Genomic DNA, 24,012 nt, shown 5'->3' on the forward strand with positions numbered 1-24,012 from the left:
AGGTTAATATTCAAAAAATTTTTTAAAATATATTTACTGATTATCTCCTGTGTGCCATCCCTGAATACAATTTTTAAGTAAATTTTGAGTGTTATAGGATATTTGAACCTTTTTCTATTTAGTGTGTGGCTCAGCCCTTAGCACACATCTTTAATCCCAAACAATGAAGGTAAAGTTAATTTGTAGAAGGAAGCACCCATTTGTTTGCAAGGGATATCTCAGTGAGTGGCAAAAAAAAGGTGACAGATCAGAGAAAGATTTGACAGAGCAGGATATGCCCAACTCTTACCAGAAGAGAGAGGAAAAGGAAGCTACTTAAGGGGGAGACAGGAGGAAGAGAGTGCAATACAAGAATACAGTAGAGTTCATAGAGAGCAGTGCATAGAGAGGGTTGAGAAGGAGAGGAGGAAGCAGTTTTACAGGGAGAGATAGGCTGAAGAGAACAAGCTAGACACAGATAAAGACAGAATGAGCAAGAGAATGAGAATGAGAAATGACAGATTGAATAAATCAACTGGGAGAGGAGTTTGAGCCACAACAGCTGAGCTGAACCAGCCAGCTAGAGTTCAGAAGGAACTAGAAAGAGTGAGCTAATTCAGCAGCAACATCAGAGGCGAAAATATTCTAGGCCTAGATTATATTGTACAGAGGCTACAAACTTCTAGGACTAGAACTAGTCATAGGTTAGCAGACAGAGGCAGTACGCCTGCCAGACAACAATTATAACAGGAGAAAGTTACTTTTACATTTGTGTTTTTGGGTTTGTTTTTTTTTTTTTTGTAAGAACTTAAAAGCCAGGATGGTGGTGATTGCCTTCAATCCTAGCACTAGAGAGGCAGCGGCAGGGGATCTCCCAAGTTCAAGGCCAGCCTGGTCTACAGATTGCATTCCAGCACAGCCAGGGATACACTACACAAAGAAACCCTATCCCAAAAAAACCAAACCAAACCAAAAAAACCGAAACCCAAAACAAAAAGATGGAATAAAAACTTTAAAAAGGAGAATTTTAAAGGCAGGGATAGGGATGTAGCAGAATGTCTGCCCTATGCATTGGTAAAATACACACATGAAGCCTCCAGTTGAATCCATCTCACCAACAAGCCAAAAGCAGTTTGCTAGGGTTTTGGTTCAGTTTTTGTTGTTTTGGTTTTTGTTTGTTTTTCAAGGCAGGGTTTCTCTGTAGAGCCCTGGTATCCTGGAACTGGCTCTGTAAACCAGGCTGGCTTCAAACTCAGATCTGCCCACCTCTGCTTCCCAAATGGTGGAATTAAAAGCATGGGCTGTCACCACCACTACCCAGCTTGGTTTAATTTTTTGAGACAGAGTCTCACCAGGTAGCCCAGGCTGAACTCAAAACTCCTGCCTCCACCTCCCAAATGTTGGAATTACTACCACATCTGCCTGGCAAAAGCAAGTTTTGCTAAGAGAGCATAAAGAAAAGCTAACATGGGTCCCCTGTAGCCCACCAAAGACTCTGTAGCATTCCCTGTTCTTTTGCTCACCTGAACACACTGATTAGACCTCAGCATTCATGTGACCATTTACAAAATTCAAAGGACAACTGGCACAATTACCTTCAAACCTCCCTTTATATAAGGCCCTATGTGGTCAGATGCAGTTTCCCCTCGTTTCTGAGCTGGCAATCATATATCAAATCTGCAACTATCAATAGTTTCCCAACCAGAAAGAACTAAAATAATAAACATAGTTGGTTGCAACTAGCAAGAAGCAGACATGTTAGTATTTTACCCAAAGGACTAGGATAGTTAAAAGGAAAAATATAATAAAAACTTTAAACCATGTAGTTTCCAGAACCAGATCTGAGAACTGGCCTCAGCTTGGACAGTTCTAGGAAACTTCTTCTTTCAGTTTACATTTTATACAGGTTAACTTTCTTCTCTACCACCACATCCACTCTGAGTACAAAGCAAAGGAGCACAGGAAGATCCCTGGCTTCAGGGAGAACTGAGAAGGCTGAAAGTGAAGCCTGGCTGCTTAATGATTCTCTTTATGACACAGTAACCACATAAACATCACTGAAAAGCATAAAGAGAACTTAACATAAGCTCCTTGTTGTTCACCATTGTCACCTCCATATGCAAAATTCAAACAGGTTGGGTTACCCTACTATGTATAGCCCTGTAAGTTTTAATGACACAGCAACTTATTCTCACCACTTACTGATGAATATGGAGGAAGGTTATACAATGACTTAAGGTTGAAGGAGAAACAGGCTATTCTAGCAGGGAAAAGATGGGAGAAAACCAATACTTGTTTAAAAAGACAACAAATACATCTGGATACAAGATTTGCTTCATAAACATTTTCTCATTTTTTTTTTTATTATCATCGTTGTCGTCATCATTTTAGTAAATTTAAAAAACTTACCCTGAAGAGATTTTCCCAATCCCTGGCCCAGCTTCCACCCATGTTTCTGGAGTAAGCGGTGTCCAATATTATCCTGACAGACAGAACAGAGAGACAAACCAAAAATATTCCAATAATATATTCTTCCCTTCCTAGTGACGTTAAAATAGGTGATGAACAAGAGATAATCTACATATACGCATGCAAAAAAGGTGCTAATAAAAGAATAAATGTGCCCAGTAAAAGGGACATTAATGTAAAAAGAAATGCTGGCTAGTATTGTATATGGGAAGAACATATGGGGGAAGGGTTCTTTCTGATAGTGTGCTGGGCAACTTCTGTACAGAACACTTAAAGCAAGGGGGGAGGGGGAGAATCCACTTATAAAGTTTTAAAGCTAACCTTAAAAAGCATAAAATCAAGGTATTTATACAATCATATCCACCACCTAGACAGCACCACTTTAAGATCTTTTTAAAAATTTTTTAAAGAAAAGAAAAGAAAATCTGCATTGTGCTTAGTTACTTTGTTGATGTTTCAGGCTTTCAGGACATAAAGTAAGCTGTAAGTGTAAGGCTACCCCAGCACGAGAAATGGAGACAACCACCAAATCCAGGCTAGGCTTGATTGGCTTATATATAACATATAAATATAACCAGCATGCAGCCAATATTAAACTGAAAACATTGAGGTTAGTAAAACAAGAAGTTAAATCGAGTAAACAAAAAATAAAATGAGCTCAAGCACAGACTGAGTGATGCATTTCAACGTGTAGTCTAACAAAAACGCTAAGATGTTAGAATGAAACAGGCCTAGCAATAAGTCAACAGTAAAGAACCATTAGTGCATGTGGGGTCGACATACATAATGTCTCATCTGGAACGGTATTTCAATGTAAATCGTATGAAAAGATACCAGAAACAACAATTAAATGTCAGCTACTATATGAAGAGTCAAGAAATCAAAAACTTCCATAGCCCTCTGCTTACTTCTCTCTCTATATATATATATTTTTTTTCTTTTTTCGGAGCTGGGGACCGAACCCAGGGCCTTGGGCTTGCTAGGCAAGCGCTCTACCACTAAGCTAAATCCCCAACCCCACTTCTCTACATTTTAAGACTACTGTGAAGTAACAAGTCCAAGCAAAAGAACTACTGAATACTGTGGAGGGTGGGGGTGGCGGTGGGGGATACTATCAATCTAGAAAAGACTGAAAAGCTGGGCTGCAACTCGGAGAAGAGCGGCTGCCTAGCACTCACTAGGCTGAGTCTAATTCCCAGCACCACATACATAATTAAAATAAACCAAAAAATCTTTACTATATAGTCCGTGTAATTTATAACACTAATCTGTCATTTTTGGAATTTTCTTATACCCAAAATAAATTAATAAAGCCTAGTAAACTATCTATCTGTTCTTTCTCTCTTTCATTCTTTCTTTTTTACCTTTTGCTTTCGTTTTTTTGGGGGGTGGGGGTGGGGTGGGGTGGGGTGGGGTTCTGTGTAGCCCTGGCTGTCCTGAAACTCACTCTGTAGACCAGGCTGGTCTAGAGTCCACAGAGATCCACCTGCCTCTGCCTCCTGAGTGCTGGGATTAAAGATTTGTGGGACCATTTCCAGTCTGTTTTCTTTAAAAAAAAAAAAATTCTTCCACAGGTTTAAAACAGCATGCAGCTGAGTGGCTGCGAGTTTACTGCAGGAGAAATCATAGTATAATCTCTCAGGCAGGGTCTCATTAGCACTGGCTGGTCTTAAGACTTGCTACAGACAGACCAAGGATGACCTTAAACATTTCATTCTTCTGCCTCTACTTCCCTAGGGCTAAGATTACAGACGTGCATGCTTGTGCCTGGTTTACATAGTGCTGGAGACTGGACCTAAAGCTTCAGGCACGCTAGGCAAGCACTCTACTAACTAAATTGTATCCCTAGCTCCCAAGAACTCTCATGTTTTCCCCCGCCTTGGCCTTCTAATTAAGTAAAGCTTGGATTACATAATTGTATGGAGTTCCAAGGTGTTTTGAAAAAATGAAAGGCTGTTTTTAAAACAAAAGGAACTACTGTGATGTATGATAGACTCTCACACATACAAGGTACAGTAAAAGGGCACTAGAAATTATTTTGCTAAAACTGGAGAGAACTAGAAAAGAAGGCTCTGTGCAACACCCAGGGATGATGCTCACGTTAGTAAACATCACGAAGACTTCACTGGACACTACTGCTGTTCCTCTTCTCTTCTACACTGCTAAGAAAAGCAGCATCTCCCCCAGTCCTGAGGATCTTACTCTAAAGAACTTCAGTATATATAAAAATTTTAAATTAAAAAACAACAGCAACAACAAAGTTACATGAAAGCAGCGTACAGCAAAATACTTTTTTTTGGTTCTTTTTTTTTTTTTCGGAGCTGGGGACTGAACCCAGGGCCTTGCGATTCCTAGGCAAGCGCTTTACCACTGAGCTAAATCCCCAACCCCAGCAAAATACTTTTATTGTCCTTACTATCAAACAAATTTAGCTACTTTAGTACCTTTGGAAATGACAAGGATAGCGAAATGACTCTTATTAGAGTATATGCTTGAGCTTGATGTGGGGAACGTTCCTTATAATCCCAGCAGCAAGGAGGCTAAAGCAGGAGGCTCACCTAGGGTTCAGTGACAGTCAGAATTAAGAAGTAAGATCTTATCTCAAAAAATTAAATAAATAACAATTGTAGTTCGTTATTGTTACTCTCTGGCTACACAAATGCTCTGTGTATGGCACAAAGATTTATGTATTAAGTAATGCTGACAAAAATTGTTGTTTCTCCCCCATTTTGTTATCATCTGTTTCTGTTTTGTTTTGTTTTTAAAGAAGTCAATCTTTGGCCACATGAGATGAGACATTATGCTTACTGTGTTATATTATGAATGCACTAAAATAAACAGACAGATGAAGCAGTATGCTATTTCCAAAAGCAGTGCAAGTGGAGTGAAAGCATTTCCATACGAACCTGGCTTTAAAAACTGGGCTGTCAAAAGAACAGTTAAATGTAACACAAAGTAAGAAACTGTCCGATCACTAATGGTCGTTTTATTTTTTTTTTTTGTCTTGTTTTCAATTCACTGCTTGCAAGTAATGTATTTATTAAAGAAGACTGAAGCATAAGTAAAATCACGAGTCAAGAGCAGCTGAGAGATTCAGAGCAGCGTGTTGTGACTGACAACAGTGAAAGGGAGAGCAAATGTTAAAGGAGAACAAAGGAGAGTTTAGGTTTACACATTAGCAGCACTTTTACACCACCACTCAAGAGGCTGGCTGTCACCTTGGAGAAAGCCACTGATATGGAATAATAGTGGCATTGCTCTTCTAAAACCTAATATTAAACTATTCTTTAACTAAATATACTTTGCTCAATTTCTCTAAGCAGGAGCAGAGAATGGAATGTTCCAGACTATAAACTATTGACCACGCTGCTGAGTCCTTCTGACTAAGACAGACCACAAAACAGCACACGCATCTCCCCACCAGCCCCTCAAGTAAACGAATAACCGAAGACAACCTGAGCCTCTCCTATCATTTTAAACTATCTGCTTCTGACAGAAAAAGCTGCTGTGTGGCTTGTTACAAACTATTCAGTATGATCTCCTACCAAAAAGGAAAAAAAATAAGGTGCTGGTGGCTAAGATAAAAAAATATTGGGGTTGGGGATTTAGCTCAGTGGTAGAGCGCTTGCCTAGCAAGCGCAAGGCCCTGGGTTCGGTCCCCAGTTCCGAAAAAAAGAAAAGAAAAGAAAAGAAAAAAAAGGAAAAGAAATTGTATACCTGTACAAATTGTAAAAAACCTGTAAAGTTCTTTTTAATTGGTGTGTGTGTGTGTGTGTGTGTGTGTGTGTGTGTGTGTGTGTGTGTGTGTGTGTCCCTGAGGAGGTCAGAAGTGTCGGATACCCTGAAGCTGCAGTTAACAGGCAGCTATGAGCTTCCCTGATGTGAGTGCTGAGAATCAATTGGGTCTTCTGTGAGAATAACACTCATTCTTAACCACTTGGTCATTTCTCCAGCCCACCGTATAAATTAAGAGAGAAGAAAAGAAAAGAAAACAAGAAAAGAGAAAGGAAGGAGGTGAGGCCAGGTGTGGTAGCACATACTTTGAATACAAGGAAAAAAACACTTTTACAATAAAATGACACTTGCCAATCTCTGAACTATAAAAATTTTCACCATCAATAAACAAGGGGCTTGCAGAAAACTAAATATTTTCTTTAGGATTGTGATTTTGTGTTTTCCCATATTAGAGTCCCAAGACAATTTATAATGGTAGATTGATTAAAAACTTAAACAGGTAATCATGACAAACACAGGAAATGAGCACTAAATAGAACTCTAAGATTGTTAACAATTGGAAAAAAATCTTAGAAGACTCGGCAATTTTTTTTTACCATTTTTGTCACTGTAATAATTGCAAATTTTTATTTTTTAAGGTAATAAAAATATAATATATAAGGCCAGGCCTTATAATGACACATGCCTACAATTCCAGCACTTGAGAAAGAAAATCCAACTTATTTACACAGTGAGTTCCAGGACCACAGAATAAGAGAAAGCCAGGCATGATGGCTCACTCCTTTAATTCCAGCAGGTGGATCTCTGTGAGTTTGAGGTCAGCATAATGAGTTACAGGACACCCAGAGCAACATAATAGAGAGAGAGAGAGAGAGAGAGAGAGAGAGAGAGAGAGAGAGAGAGAGAGAGAGAGAGAGAATGAATGAGAATGTCGTGTGCCTACAATCTCAGTGGTAAGAAGAGGAAGGAGTAATTCCAGCAGGTGGATCTCTGTGAGTTTGAGGTCAGCATAATGAGTTACAGGACACCCAGAGCAACATAATAGAGAGAGAGAGAGAGAGAGAGAGAGAGAGAGAGAGAGAGAGAGAGAGAGAGGGAGAGAGGAGAGAGAATGAATGAGAATGTCGTGTGCCTACAATCTCAGTGGTAAGAAGAGGAAGGAGGTTCAGAGCCCAGGATAATCTTCTGGGTCTGAAGCCAGTAATGGCTGGAAGAAACTCTGTCTTGACAAACAACAAAACAGCCCGGTGTGGTGGTTCACACCTGAGATTCTAGCACTCAAGGGTTAAAGCAGGATTGTCATGTGTCCACAGCCATCTTAAGTTACATACTGGCATCTAAGCCAAACTGGGCAATAGGGAGACCCTATCTCCACTTCCCAAAAAAAGTTAATATCTACTATCTACACATAGATGTAATTTGAGTTTCAAATATTTCATAGAAACAAAAATTAATCTTTTAGTCTTTTCAAACAATGTACAATAGATGGAAGACTCGTGGTAGTAACAGGACAGATTATTTTCAATTTAAATGTACATGCAAGAATTACAAGGAGGGGGCTGGAAAGATGGCTTGGCAGTTAAGAGCAGTGGCTGCCTTCCAAAGGTCCCGAGTTCAATTCCCAGCAACCACGTGGTAGCTCACCACAATCTGCAATGGGATCCAATGCCCTCTTCTGGTGTCTGAAGACAACAGCTACAGAGTACTCCTCTACATAAAACAAGAATTACAAGGCTATTTCTATTTTAAACTAAGAAATAAGGCAAATGAAATGTTCTTAAGGAGGATACAGAAAGACAATATTCTGTCTGACTCAGGGTTTCAGAGTTGTTCAAAATGGCAGCTTTATGATCTTCAGCTGAAAATGAAATCCTACTGCGTTCAAATGAAGCTGAACTGAAAACTCTTTTGCGGGGAAGGAAGTATGATTACCTCAATTGACGTGTTCTGGCTTTCTATTTCTAAATTCAAAAGTAAATTAAAATTCTGAAGTACCGACATGTGTTCGTGTCTATTATGTTAGAGTTTTTAAATGGGAGGATCTTCAAATGAAAAAGTGCTCTATAACCACCAATATGTTGAAAATGTAATACCAATGCTAGAAAAACAAACAAAACCTCAATAACTATTCTAGCTGGTCCCCAGCATTCTTATCTATCATTGAACTCGTATAAACCTCAGGAACTGCTCTCTGCTCCATGTAACTATACACCACTCCAGGAACTAGGATCATTGGGCAACAGCACCACAGCACATGCCAAAACACAGATTAAAATGTATTTTATTGCAAGGGCTGACTACAAGTTTTGATACTAGAAAACAGAACCTCTTTTCTCAAGAGAAAACCACTTCAGATACATCGGTGACTAGATGATTATCAATCCCACACTCAGTTTTCTTTTAGTTGACAACCGGATTTAATTTATATGATTTAGCCCGTTCTCAGTAGGACAAAAATGCTAAGTCTCTTGAGTGGGTTGTAAGCTTGCTGATTGTGTATTAGAGACTCTATAAGCAAGAACCAACGCTACCAGGTGAACCCATGCAAAGAACAAATCTGTAAAAATTCCCCAAACAAAAAAAAATCTATAGCTCACTACAGATGACAATGGAGACTAGAGAGAAAAGCCATAGAGTAATGCTACACCATTCAGCTCCAAGAAGCAGACTGTTTGTTGTGCAGTCCACAGAAGGTCACTGCTAAGAGTCAAATCAGCAGGCTCACAGAGTTACATTTTGGAACTAGTGGAGTCCACAGATCTACACAGATATGCAACATAACAATACTCCAGGTATACATGTACTAATAAATCCCTACATGAGGTAGACTAAACACTAGCAACTAGATATTTGGAAAACTCAGCACTAACTTTTAAAACCCACTCAACCTGACAACTCCTAAAGTCAGGATTCTATCAGTCAGTTAGAATTAAAAAGCAACTAATCTGGTGGAAAGCTGTGCTTCCAATTGTACCAATAACAGCATTTTTTCCAAGTCTATGATGCAGGCATTTTTTTCTTTTGTTCAACTTCATTATCCCATCTGATTTATCAGCTTCAAACTAAAATAAAGGTCATAAAAAAATCCTATGTCCTAAATTGTACTAACTGATTCTTGTAATTACAACAGAATCTAAGACTGGGCTATAGCTTTGATTACATTTAGTTTTCCCAATATTTTAAATATATAGAGGTCATAATTGTGCTTTGAATGTTAAAATCTCATAACTAACAACTTTTAAAGTTGAAACTAAAAAAGTTGTTTGCAGTAAGGAAAAACTGTTTTGTTCTTTTACTATAATTCAGATAATCAATTTTAACTGCCAATTCTAATTCAATTTCCTTAGAAAATATTTTACTCTTGACCAAAAGGATACTTTGGTAGTTGAAATAAAAGAAAATAAAACTTTACAGCAAATATTAGAGTACTTTTTCAATCTTGTTTTTTTATGAATTTTGTACTTTATAAATTTTGTTTTTAACATTTGCCTACTAAAATTGAATAACTGTACATCTCACTAACAAATCCAGACTTCAGAAGTTTGGTTAATGAATAATTCGTTACTATCTTTTTTATATCTCATTTTATATTTTGCTGATTTGTATCAAATATGCTCTATTATGAATCAAATAGCCTTAATTCCATACTCATAATAGCCCTTCATATAGGCATATTCTTGACACAAACCTGTGCAGACCTCCACAGTCCCAGTTGTTGCAGATCGCCTTGCTCATGTATTTAAATGACTACATTTTAGCTCCTGCAATGATCTGTAGACTCCCAAAGCTGTGTACTCCCAGCCACTTTTGAGTTGCATGCTGTAGCAAAACAGTCAGCACCTCTCAAGATATTGCTGCAGAGAAAGATCTAATTCAGCAGAGGCTTTTTGTGTTAAAAGCAACATTCCCGCTTCGAACAAAGCAGCTCGAGATAGCCAGCCAGCCCCCAACTAAGCACATACTATCTGCTGGGCGCTCTCACCACCTACCTATTGTGATGTCAATCATATAGGTGTTCTTTTAAAACTTCAAAGTTTATTTCCAAATGACTAGGTAGCAGAAACAAAGCTCTGTGTTTTCTGGGTCCCATTTTTCTTTTCTTTTTGAGTCCTATTTCTATTTAACATAGTGCATCCTACGAAAATCTTCCTACTATTATCTAAACTATCAATTTACAATTGATTGTGTATGCTTACAGACTCCAGAAATAATTTTTCACCAGAAGTATAGCTTAATGTAACATATACATCTCTGACCACACATTTGTTTTAAAAAGTAAAGATCTGGTCTGAGCACAGCACCATGTGTTATTTTAGAGGGAGAGATTAACATTCTCTAATAAGCAAGACTTAAGCCGACTCTACTCTTACTCACTGAGATTACTCGGCAATGATTACACAAGCAAACTGTCTTGTCACAGTGCTTTGCTTACGAATACGACATGTCCAAGAAAAAAAAAATCCTGGGCACTGTGAGGAAATAGTATCATTAGTCTCATGTCATAAGAATGGCTTAAAAAATTATAATATGGACCTACACAGAATTTAAAAGGGCTAAATGTCAATGCTTTAAAAGAAATACTCATTAAGTACATTAGGAATGAAGCAGGCTACAGTTTCAGGCTAGTGAAACTTCTTGATACTGACAAGTCAAGTGCTCAGCAGAAACAACACATCTGTGAGCCTCACACGATGAGACTGGGAAGCTTTAACAACTAGGGATTTTGCTCTTAAAACTGATGCAAAGAAATATTTTTAAATTAAAATGGAAAACTAAATTATTTAAGTACAAATCATGTATCTTGCCTACACATTTCATTATAAAATTCTGCCTGATGATAATCTCTGATACAGAACAAGGCACAAGCCTTGGTGGGCTTTAACCTAGCAGAGTGGGCTTGGCATTTTAATCTTACGTTCAAATGTAAGACTGGACTTTCAGCACATTATCAGATGTGAACTCTCCCTCTGCAGCATTATCGCATGCGTCATCGATTACCGCCATGCCTAGTCTAGCATCATGCCAGCACATTAAGACAGAAAGTACTATATGCAGTGTTCACTGGACCAGAAAGACAGAAATAAGAAGGGGAGGTAGGGAGAAAGAAACCCTAGAGAAGAAATTAAAAAAGGCAGACCGTGCAATACAAACCAGATCATGGCTGCTTAGCTAATATGGGCCAACTGCTGTGGAAGAAAAATGTCGAACACCCCAAGTTGTGTAAATTTCTGTAAACATCTAAACACACACACAAACACACACGACACCAACCTAATTAGGAACATAAATATATGTTGATCCTTTACTATGTCACAGCTTTGACAGCAAAAGCTAAATTATCGATACTTTCTCAACTGCTTTATTATTTCACAAAAGAAAAAGCTAGTGTTTCTTACAGGGAGAGGGGGGTCTATCTTGACTGATATAAAACTTAGGATTTCTGTCTGACTTTTTATCTACTCAAGTTTTTCCAATGCCTCATGAAATCTTTTTAAGTATATACACGTAAGAACAAATTTTAACTACTGACAATAACAAGCTCAGACACTTTAACAATGGACAGTTGTTTTAAATAACATTATGTTTTACGTCCAAAACTTAAGACTGTTTCCGCCCCAAAAACAGGGTTTTTTCTGTGTATCCCTGGCTGTCCTGGAACTCACTGTGTAGACCAGGCTGGCCTCAAACTCATAGAGGTTCACCTGCCTCTGCCTCCCAGGTGCTAGGATTAAAGGCCTGTGCCATCATCACTCGTTTTAAATTAAGAGGCAGAGAAAAATCTCCTGTTCTATGGCTTGGTATCATTACTGTCATAGACTAAGAGTGTGAAAAGGCAAAAGTAACTAACTTTTGACCTGGAAACCAAAACCCAAAACCCAGCAGACATTTCTTACGCGACAGAGACCAAGCTGACCACGTCTCAGGGGTCTAATGTCTGCTACTTCATAACTGTTTCTACTACAACATGTCACACGTGACTATGGTGCCCAGAAATGATATTAAAGGATCAAAATACATTTTACTCCTTTATTCGATTTAAAAAAAAATTACACCCAACTTTCTATCTTTTATCAAAGTTTAATATGGGCCAAAAATGACATTTTTTTCCTTTAAATCCTAACCTTTTCTCTGGTTTACACTGATTTTCTAACATTATTAAATCATACCCAAAAGTCCACCTGATTGCTCTAGGGCATGCAAGAGAACGGCTCTGAACTGTGCTGTCAGTTGTACATCGTTTAACCTCACTCACATCAAGTGTCACACGAGCTCTACCTAACTAACTGGCTAAGACCCAAAATAAGCAGGGGTCATCTTACCGATTCTATAGGCTTGTCAAGGGACGCTTGCTCAATCTCCAAGTGTCCTTCTTCGTACTGATCAAAGTGATTACCCTGGAAAAACAAACAAACTGCAGTTAGTTTTCTAAAGTAATTATTATCAAAGTAACTGATAATCTAGTCAATTACAAGTTACTTTATCTTTTTATTTTTGGTATAAAAACAAAATTGACCTACAAATTGAGAATCTTAAAAAAAAATCTACAAGGCCCAGTGAAATGGCTCAACATTGTAAAGGCATGTGTCACCATGCCTGACCACTTGAGTTTGATTGCTAGCACTCATGGTGGAAAAAAAGAGAACCTACTTCAGCCAAGCTGTCCTCTGACAGACACATGTGTGCCATGGAACACACATACCCCACATACTGCCAAATAAATAAAGTTATTTTCTTTAAAAACTGCCACCAGAGGATGTAGTTCAGTGGTAGAGCTCCTCATCAGCACACAAAGGTCCTTGATCAGTCATGGGGGATGGAAAGTATAAACTCACCCATAAAAAGCAGCTCAGGAGAGGAAGGGTGGCTCTGAAGGTAAGTAAGTCTTGCTGCCCAAAGATGCAAGCCTGACGACCTGAGGTCGACCCCCAGAACCCATCCATGTAGGGGTAGAAAGAAAAAACGACTCCATAAAGTCACCATCTGACCTCCACATACAAGCTATGTCATGTGAGTCTCCACATGCACAGAATCTTCACTACAACGTAAGGGCCTGGTAAGACAAGCACACACCTTCAATCCCAGTACTTGGGAGGCAGAGGAAGACAGGTTTCTTGAGTTCAAAGCCAGAGTGGGTTCCAGGATAACCAGAGCTACCTGTCTTGTGGGGTGGGGGTTGCCTAATATGCACAAGATTCTAAGAACTAAGAAATTCAACCACTAGCACAGACAAGAAAATAACAAAATGAAAGGAAGAAACTGTTAAAGGCAGGCAGGCAGGCAGGCAGGCAGGCAGGCAGGCAGGCAAAGCAACACAAAACAAAAAGCTTCAGCGTCTGCCTTGGGCTGGAGACATAGATGGTTCAGTGGTTAGGAGCACTGTTTGTCTTAGAGGGGTTCAGTTCCCAGCACCCACATAGCAAATTACAACCATTTGTAACTCCAGTTCCAGGGATCCAGCGTCCTCTTCTGGCCTCCCTAAGCACTAGACATGCACACAGTACATATACAGACAGACAGACAAAACATTCAAACAAATTTAATAAATATAATAAGAATTTAAAAGAGGGGGTTGGGGATTTAGCTCAGTGGTAGAGCATTTGCCTAGGAAGCACAAGGCCCTGGGTTCGGTCCCCAGCTCCGAAAAAGAGAACCAAAAAAAAAAAAAAAAAAGAATTTAAAAGAGTCTGTATCTGGGGGCTGGAGAACCTCCTCAGAGATTAAGTATTTGCCTTGAATGCAAGAAGTGCTACACTCAATCACAAGACCTGGAAATTAAAAAAGGAAAAAAAAAAAGGACTAAATCTAGAATTCTGACCTCTTTTCCCCTAACAACTGTCTAATCGTTAACAAAAAACATTATAAAGCACTGTGACACCTATGCTTAAACTGGCTGCACGGTGCCCTTTTACTTTCTTCTTCTCTTTCTCCATCATTGTGTGTGCACTGGTGTTTTGTCTGCAGGTACGTTTGTGTGAGGGCGTCAGTTCCTGTTACAGATAGTTATAGCCAGCTGTCATGTAGATGCTGGGAACTGCACCGGTGTCCTCTGGAAGAACAGTCAGTGCATTTAACCTCTGAGCCATCTCTTTTACTTTCATAGACAGTATTTCTTTTTAAAAATTTTTTATGTTTACTTATTATATGTGTGTGCCTGCACATTCATGAATGTGCTATGCAATATATGTGGAGGTCGGAGGCCAATTTCCAGGGGTTGGTTCTTTATTCCACTAGGGTTCTAGGGATCAAACTCAGACGATCAGGCTTGTCTGCAAAAGTCATTGTGTTGGCTTTTCCTTTGTTGTTTTCAATATTTATTATAGTTGGCAGGGGGGACCCTCTAATCCCAACACTTCAGGGGCAGAAGCAGGCTGATCTCTAGGTTCAAGGCCAGTCTGGATTACAGTGAGTTCCAGGACAGCCAAGGTACACAGTAATACGAGGGGGTGGGGTGGGAGTGGGGGGTGGTGGAGGGTGCTTAGGGGTGTATTATTACTTTTAATGGTGTGTGTGTGGTATGTGGAGGGGTGCTTAGGGGTGTATTATTACTTTTCATGGTGTGTGTGTGTGTGTGTGTGTGTGTGTGTGTGTGTGTGTGTGTGTGTGTGTGTAAGGGAGTACAGTTGTCAACGAGGCCAGAGGTGCTTGATACTGGAGTTGTGAGCTGCCTGATGTGGTTGGGAACTGGACTCCATCAAGTGCTCTGCAAGAGCAGAGCGCACTCTTAACCATGGAGCCATCTCTCTCTCTCTCTAGCCCTATTTCATTTTTCTTTATCCTGTAGGTTTGGTGGAGTACACCTGTAATTCTAGGAGGCAGAGAGAGAGGCAGAAGGATTGATAATTCCACCCCATCATCCTTTACTGGGCTACACAGCAAAACCTTTTTCAAAATATAAGACAAAACAAAACAAAACAAAATGTCCTAGTAGAGGAAGGTACATAAAAGTTGGATCCCACTGTTTGATTTGCCAGCATTGTTCTTTGCAGAAGATCTGCTGAGAGATAAATATGCCTTTACAATGTAATACGCAGCCATAATCAAGCTAATTGTCACTGCAATAAGACAGCACACTTCAGATTTCTTAGCAGGCACCCTACCTCCAGCTCCGCCCCTAAAGCACTGATGAGGGCTGTCCTGATGGCTTAGAACAGTATTCTCAACACGTGGGTTGAAACTCTTTTTGTGGGTAGGAGGGGGTCAAATGACCTTTTCACATGGGTCACCTAAGACCTTTCGAAAACATTTACTTTATAACTCATAACAGCAAAATTATAGTTATGAAGTAACAACAAAAATAATCCTATGGTTGGGGTCACCACAACATGAGGGATTGCATTAAAGGGTTGCGGCATTAGGAAGGTTGAGAACTGATGGCTGAGAAGGCAAAAGCACTTAGTGCACAACACTGATATCCTGACTTCATTTCCAGGAACATACAGTGAAAAGAGAACCACTTGCCAAAAACATCACCCTAACTTCCACAAACCCACTGGGGCACATGTGCCCTCACATATAAACATATAAATAAATAAAATAAAAATAAAAAACAGTAACGAAAATGTTGCTTATAACGAAAGTCAGGGGATTCAAAGTGGATTTGTTTTTTGTTTTTTGAGACAGGGTTCTCTCTATTTAGTCTACTGAGCAAACCAGTTCCAGCTTAGTAGATCAGGCTGGCCTCTAAATCAGAGATCCTCCTGCCTCTGCCTTCTGAGTGGTTAAAGGCTTGAGGCACCACACCTGACCCCCCCTCAACGTGGTTTTATTACTAAATTAAAGCTTTTAGTAATTTATTTTTAGTTCACTTTATTTGTGTGTATGCACTCGCCCCAGCACTCACTTGAAGGTGTAACAGAGAGCACATAAATACCCATGATCCTCATGTGGACAGCAGAGGGTCACTGTGAGGCTTCCTCATGTGGACAGCAGAGGGTCACTGTGAAGCTGACTCTTCCCACTTTATTGTAGGTTCTGGCAATCAAACCCAGGTCATTAGGCTTCCCAGCAAGCGCACTGGTTAAACCATTTCGCTGGTCCAGATTCTAAGTTTCTGATGAATGATCATATCAATTATTAACAAAGCTGTAAACATCTGACTTTCTCCATCTAGATGAGGTCCATGCCAAGTTTAAAGTGATTTTTATCTTTGGCACACCCCTTAGTCTACCTTTGACAAGACTCTGGCTTAAGTATATTACACAGATGTCTCTGTCTTTCTCTGTTCTCACCAACTAAAATTTCTTTTTTGTTTGTTTGCTTCTTGAGACAGTCTCCTGTGGCCCCACACTGTCCTTGGACTCACTCTAAGGACCTGAGGGTGACACTGAACTTCTGATCTTCTTGTACTGTTTCAAGAGCTGGGGCCACTGGCAAAAACTGCCACTTCTACCTCATTTATCAACATTGCTTAGAGATTACCTAATACCTAACATGTAACTGTTGCCCTACCTCACAATTCAAATATAATGATCTATATTTTCCACTTTTAAAATTACTAATGCATTTATTGGTATGTGTACCTGTGTGAAAGTGTGCACATTTGTGTCGCAGCACACATATGGGGGTCAGAGGACAAATGGATGAGTCAGTTTTCTCGGGTTCTAAGGCTGGTGGCAAACATCTCTATCCACTAAGCTATTTGCTGACCCTAATTGGGACTTCCTAAATCCAAACCATATAATGATGGGGGCAGGGGAGCAGAGACACAGCTCAGTTGAAAATAATGTTTGCCAAACATGCATAAAGCTCTGGGTTCAAGCTCCAACACTACACAGAATGAGTGTGGTGGCATACACCAGTAATCCTAGATCTCAGTACTTGGGAGGCAGAGGCAGGAGGATGAGAAATTCAAAGTCATCCTTTGTTATATAGCAAGTCCAAGGCCAGGACTGTTTCAAGAAGAAAAAAAAATTATAACAATGATTTTGATTTCACCTTCTACAGTTGAAAAACGGAAGGAAGATGAAAAAACAGGAGAAAGAAAGTTTGATTTCCATAACCCATGAGCTAGCTAGACTACCATAGTTGTGCTCTGACCTCCACAAGCACACTGTGGTACTCACAGACTGCACTCATCCAAACACAATTTAAAAAAAATAAATAAATAAAAGGTCTTTTTTAAAAAAAAGATTTATTTATTTTATTTATATCACTATATTACACCTGTCTTCAGACACACTAGAAGAGGACATCAGATTCCATTACAGATGGTTGTGAGCCACCATGTGGTTGCTGGGAATTGAACTCAGGACCTCTGGAAGAGCAGTCAGTGCTCTCAACTGCTGAGCCATCTCTCCAGCACCAAAAAAAAGTCTTTTTTAAAAAGCCAGTCTCATTATGTAGACCAGGCTAGCCTTGAACCTCAGAAGATCCACCTGCTCTGTTTCCTGAGTGTTAGGATTAAATGTATGTGCCATCACACCTGGCTTAAACTTCAAATTTTGAAAAAGTGGCACGAAACAGACCCATACAAGACAGCTTCATATTTAAACTATGAACAAACCCAATCCCCCTCTCCTTTGTCACCAAATAAATAAAACTTTATTGCTTGCAGCTTCTTTACACATTCCTAAGAAGTAAATTTTACTATGGAGACAATGGAATTGAAAAGGAATGTCTCAAGAAGAAAACATAAAACCAGTCTTTAAAAAAGAACATGGGGGGGGGGGGTTTGCTGGAGAGATGGCTCAGTGGTTAAGACGACTGCTCTCCCAGAGGTCCTGAGTTTAATTCCCAGCAACCACATGGTGGCTCACAACCATCTGTAATGAGATCTGATGCCCTCTTTTGGTGTGTCTGAAGACAGCTCCAGTGTACTCATATACATAAAATAAACTAATAAATCTTTTTTAAAAAAGAAAAGAAAAAGAAAACTAGGCCAAATGATGGTGGACTACACAAACCCTGTTTTGAAAAAAAAATTACATTCTGGACATTAATGGCATTGTAGTATCAGTATAAAGTTTACTGCAATTTAAAGTGAACAGAGGTGGTACATGTCTTTAATTCTAGCACCCAGAGTCAGAGAGGCCATGTCCCAGAAAACCAAAATAAACAAACAGCATAATAACGAATCTTAAAGGGGGTGGGGGCAGGTGTGTTGATGCATGCTTTTAATCCCAGCACCTGGAAAGTAACCCCAGACAGGATCTCTGGAAGCTGAAGGTCAGCCTGGTCTACAAACAAGTTCCAGGGCAATCGGGGCTATACGGTGAGATCCTGTCTCCAAACAAACAAAACTAGTGTAATACATTACACTATCCTTTTTTGGGGGGAGTAGGTGGGGAGGGGGTACTGGAGACAGTGTTTCTCTGTGTAGCCCTGGCTTTCCTGGCCTCAAACTCAAAGATCCACCTGCCTCTGCCTACCGAATGCTATAGGACTATAAAGGCATTCGCCACTGTTTTTTATTGTGAGCACATGGAACTTTCTACTGTGACTAATACAATATACAATAAGCATATCTGGTTACAGTTCCACAGTCAAATGGTCAATTTGCTTTTTATCAGAGGTAAATCAACACCACACCTTCTGGTATCTGCTGTAATAGCAATGACTTGTTTTAATATCTGTGTAGTCATTTTTAATTCCTTTGGTGATCCCCGTAAGACTTTCTCACTTAAGTCTAAATGGCAAGTCTAAATGGCAAGGGAAGTAAGGGCAGACACACAAGCAAGTGTTTCAAGGGAGAAACCATAGCAGAATTCAAGAAATAGACATATACCTCAAGCTAGAATACATTTTTATTAATAATATTAGAATTGATCAAATCACAAGAAAAAGACAAAAACCTCTATATACACCAGATTCACAACTCAAGACACTACAAATCTAGTGTGACATATGCCTGTAATCCTACATTCCTAAAGCAGAAGCAGGGAACAACCTCAAGTTCAAGGTCAGCCAGGGCTACAAGTCCTTACTTGTCTCAAAACAAAACAAAAACAAAAAACAAGGAAATCAAAATAAGACTTCATTAATTACCATGTTCAGAGAACAGGTCTGACTCCTAGCACTTGGGAGTTAAAGGTGGAAATATTCAGAACTGGGGGTTCTAGTCCAGCCTGAGCTACATAAAACTACCTTAAAAAAACCAAACAAACACAAACTTCACCACTCTCTTTCAGAAAATAAGTATTTTGCCCCCCAGTACTAGGGACTGAACCTAGAAACTTAAGAATGGTAAGCAAGCATTCCATTGCTGAACTCTATCTCCAAACCAAAATAAAAATCTTTTGATACTATTAGCTTTTTTCTCCTTCTCCCCATCCACTTTGGATCATATTTTTGACATGACAAAACTAGCATTGTACCACTGAACTCTGTTTCCCTTCAAGACAGAGTTTCTCTATGTAACAGTCCTCGTTGTCCTGAAACTCACTTTGTAGACCAGGCTGGCCTCGGACTTCAGAGTGATAGGATCAAAGGCAAATGCCACCACAGCTGGTAGGTTTTAAGGAATCTAAGACTCTAACTCAGTCATGGAGCATGTGTTCAACATGTACGACACCGTGTGTTTAACCCCCAGAACAAGGAAACTTTAGAACACATGACCCAAATAGAAAGTGTATAAAGGGCTGGAGAGATGGCTCAGCGGTTAAGAGCACTGACTGCTGTTGGGGTTGGGGATTTAGCTCAGTGGTAGAGCGCTTGCCTAGCAAGCGCAAGGCCCTGGGTCGGTCCCCAGCTCTGAAAAAAAAGAAAAAGTAAAAAAAAAAAAAAAAAAGAGCACTGACTGCTCCTCCAGAGGTCCTGAGTTCAATTCCCAACAACCACATGGTGGCTCACAATCACCTGTAATAAGATCTGATACCCTCTTTAATAAATAAATAATTCTTAAAAGAGAGAGAGAGAGAGAGAGAGAGAGAGAGAGAGAGAGAGAGAAAGTGCATAAAATGTAAGTATCCCAGGTGTAAAGGAGCAAATCAGGATAGTTAACTGTTTTAAAAAACATTTTTAAGGGGCTGGAGAGATGGCTCAGTGGTTAAGAGCACCCGACTCCTCTTCCAGAGGTCCTGAGTTCAATTCCCAGCAACCACATGGTGGCTCACAACCATCTGTAAAGAGATCCAATGCCCTCTTCTGGTGTATCTGAAGACAGCTACAGTGTACTTATATATAATAAATGAATAAATCTTTAAAAAAAACAAAACAAAACAAAACATTTTTAAGTCATTGGGCTAGAAAAATGGGTAAAGGCACTTATTACCAAGTCCAAGAAGAGATCCATTCCAGGAATCTGCTTGGCAAAAGAACTGTCTTCTGATCTCCACACATAGATGTGATATGTATGTGTCCAGAAGCACATACCACACTAACAATTAATACATAATTAAGTCAAAACTTTTACCTTGAAGGACTAATTCAGTTGGTAGTGTGCTTGCCTACTATGTATAAAGCCCTGGATGCAATTTGCAGCACCACGTAAAGTGGATATGGTGGTACACAGTGGTAATCCTGGCAACCAAGAGGTGGAGACAGAAGATTCAAGGTTACAGTGACAAACAGTCCCAGGCTATGTGAGACCCAGTATCAAAAGAATATTTTTCTTTTGAGTCAGGCTCATAATTATAATACCAGACTGAAGTACGTTGACAAAGAGACTGCCAAGAGGTCAAAGCCAATCTGGGATACACAGTAAATTTTAGGAGAACATGAGTTAGTGTTGAGATACTCGCTCAAGAAGAAAGTAAAACAAGGGCCAGGCTTTAATTCCAGAGAGAGAAATGTGGATTTCTATGAGTTGGAAGCCAGCCTCATTTACATAGAGTTCTGGGTCAGCCAAGAACCATAGAGACCCTGTCTCAAACCAAAATTGTATTTTGGTTATACAATATCATTAAGACCTAAGAAGCTAGGTGTGGGGGCATGTATCTAATCCTAGCACCCAAATCAAGTAGCAAGGGAAGGGGGATTTAGAGTTTAGGACCAGGTTGGGCTACATAAGAAGTCCCTATCTCAAGAAGGACAGAAAAACAGAAAAGAGAAGGGAGAAGAGGAAGGGAAGGGACCAGAGCTGAGAATATAATCAAAGAATCCCTCTACAGTACTCTAATTAGAATTTTATAACGAAACAACAAAAGTACTAGATAATATAAGGCCTTGTCTTTTTTTTTTTCCTTTTCTTTTTTCTTTTTTTTTCGGAGCTGGGGACCGAACCCAGGGCCTTGCGCTTCCTAGGCAAGCGCTCTACCACTGAGCTAAATCCCCAACCCCAAAATGCCATTTCTTTTTTTTTATTTCTTTTTTCCAGGGCTGGGGACCGAACCCAGGACCTTGCGCTTCCTAGGCAAGCGCTCTACCACTGAGCCAAATCCCCAACCCCGTAAAGCCTTATTTTAACAACAATCTCTCTCTCTCTCTCTCTCTCTCTCTCTCTCTCTCTCTCTCTCTCTCTCACACACACACACACACACACACACACACAAAATCAAGGGAAAAAAAGAAAAGTACAAGAACATCTATTTTTTCTCTGATCTTTATCATACAAGAACAGCCTTAAATAAGGATCAGACTAATAGTACAGTTGCCCGAGTCTACTCTGAGACTCCTACGCCAGGGTGAGACAAAGTAAACACCACCACAACAGCATTGTAGCCATAGTTCTTTCTAAACCCATTCTCCCATCAAAAGACCTCTTTTTAAAATAAGTATCTTGGGGTTGGGATTTAGCTCAGTGGTAGAGCGCTTGCCTAGCAAACTCAAGGCCTGGGTTCGGGTCCCCAGCTCCAAAAAAAAAAAAAAAAAAAAAGAAAAAGAAAAAAGAAAAAAAAAAAAAACAAAAAACAACCCATTGGGGACAGGGACCCTTAGCATTTGAGCTAAATCCCCAACCCCTCTCAATAGGTTTTTGACTGATCAATAAGGAGCCAGTGACCAACGGCTGGGCAGGGTGAAAGAGGCAGGATTTTTAGGATTCCCGAGCAAGAAAAAAGGGGATTCCGCAGAGAGAGGCGTAGGAAGGACCACACCAAGATGGGGGAAGCAGAGACCAGAATCAAGGGCCTGCCAACTCTTAAGTCAGGGAAGCAGCCCCAGGGCCACTCCCCTGCTTGGGTTAGGCAGCAAAGATAAAATATAGATTTAGAAAGTGTTAACTAAAGAATACTGGAGGGAAGTGTGTGCTAGCTTTGGGGAGGTTTGGAAGTGCCCAGCCATTGAGCTAGTCAAGGCATATCAAAATTAAGCTGGTGTAGAGAACTCTGGTGTGTGGCTACAAACATGATCACCCACTGGGAGCTCAAGTGCAGATTAACAGTCATTCACCACTATAGAAAACAGTAATGAAAACCTGTCCATTTGTTATCCTTTGCACACTTGCATTGGAATAGCAACTCTAGTCCACAGTAGTAGACACAGGTACACACAAACATACACACAAAACCTGTTTCTGTGACCTAAATAGATAACTTCTTTTCAAGTAAATGTCTTCTCAGAGTCCTATTCTATTATCACAAATGGCTCACAAAAGATGCTAGGCTCACAACTCAATGGTAAAAGGCTTTTATGGCATGATTGATCCCTAATTTTTGATACCTAGTCTAAGGGGAGGGAAGGGAAGAGGGCCCCCAAAAGGAATCCTATAAACATACTACATAAGTAACAGATGGCTTTCTTACTGCTATTTAACACTGTGCAGATTCTAGAAAGTTCTTGAGCAAATGTTACTTTTATTATTATCATTATTTTATTTCCCCATGCTAATAGGTGAGAAGGGCACTCGGTCTGGATCTGCTTAGTAAACACCAGGCTCCCAAATCCCTCTCCCATCTCCAAGCCAGCACTCTGAGGATAAAAAGGTGGGGGCCAGGCCCTGCTCCTTCAGTCCATCTGGGTAGGCCTACTCCTATCCCCTGGTACTGGACCAGCCCAGGGCTGTTGACAACAAGATATCCACACTGGGCTCACTTCCTGGTCTCTGCAGTCTCAGTTCAACTGGCTACAGAATGAGAGGTGCATACATAGTGGACAAACTGAAATACAGACTACAGTGCCAGATTATTTTCAGTTCAGTCAAAAATCAAGGGAGGGCTAGCAAGATGGCTCAACAAGTAAAAGCCCTTGTGTTAACAAAGCTGTTGAAATGGGTTTTATCTCTGAGATCAGCATGGTGGAGAGAACTAATTCTAACAAATTGACTTTGCATGCATGCATGCACGCACGCACACATGACCCAAACACATGCACTTGTATGATCAGTTTGGCCAAAGTAGAAAAACCAGGATCTATTTGGATTTCCAAAAAAACACCAGGATATTTGTGAGCAGTCAGTAATAATCTCTTAAACAATTTTTTTAAATAATTCTTCTGAAGCCTGCCACACACAATCCCACCACTTGAGGCAGAGACAGAGGCAGGCACATTTCTATTGAGTTTCAGTCCAGCCAAGGCTACATAGTGAAACCCTGTCTCTAAAAAACTCAAGAATAAACAAATTATTCTAATCTTTAAAAAATATGCCTATGAAGCAAATGTGGCAGCTCATGCTGCAATCCCAGCACTTGGGAGAACTGCCCTGAGTCTCAGGCAAGGGTAGACTACAAAGTAAGGCCCTGACTGGAAAAAAAAAAAAAAAAAGATGTATTTTATTTTCACATTCCCATCTACTGTTGTAACCTTTTTTCTTTTCTTCTTTTTTTTTTTTCCTTTTCTTTTTTTCGGAGCTGGGGACCGAACCCAGAGCTTTGCGCTTGCTAGGCAAGCGTTCTACCACTGAGCTAAATCCCCAACCCCACCTTTTTTCATTAAAAAAATCTAATGCACATAACAAGAACCATTAGTCCTCTATAATACAAAACTAAAGAAGACTTGATCACTAGTATTTTGCCA

General features: G+C 39.9%; 1 protein-coding gene across 1 annotated transcript in view; it reads right to left on the reverse strand.

The window, feature by feature from the left end:
- Gpatch8 (G-patch domain containing 8) overlaps window positions 1-24,012 on the reverse strand; it is a 78,054-nt gene that overhangs the window by 48,042 nt on the left and 6,000 nt on the right. The window contains exons 2-3 of the mRNA XM_032913618.1: window positions 12,504-12,578; window positions 2,389-2,461 (exon numbers count right to left, since the gene is read on the reverse strand). Coding sequence (XP_032769509.1) covers window positions 2,389-2,461; window positions 12,504-12,578 — 148 coding nt within the window. The remainder of the gene's footprint in view (window positions 1-2,388; window positions 2,462-12,503; window positions 12,579-24,012) is intronic.

Source organism: Rattus rattus, chromosome 9 (genome assembly GCF_011064425.1).
Source record: "Rattus rattus isolate New Zealand chromosome 9, Rrattus_CSIRO_v1, whole genome shotgun sequence".
Classification (NCBI taxonomy): Eukaryota; Metazoa; Chordata; class Mammalia; order Rodentia; family Muridae; genus Rattus; species Rattus rattus.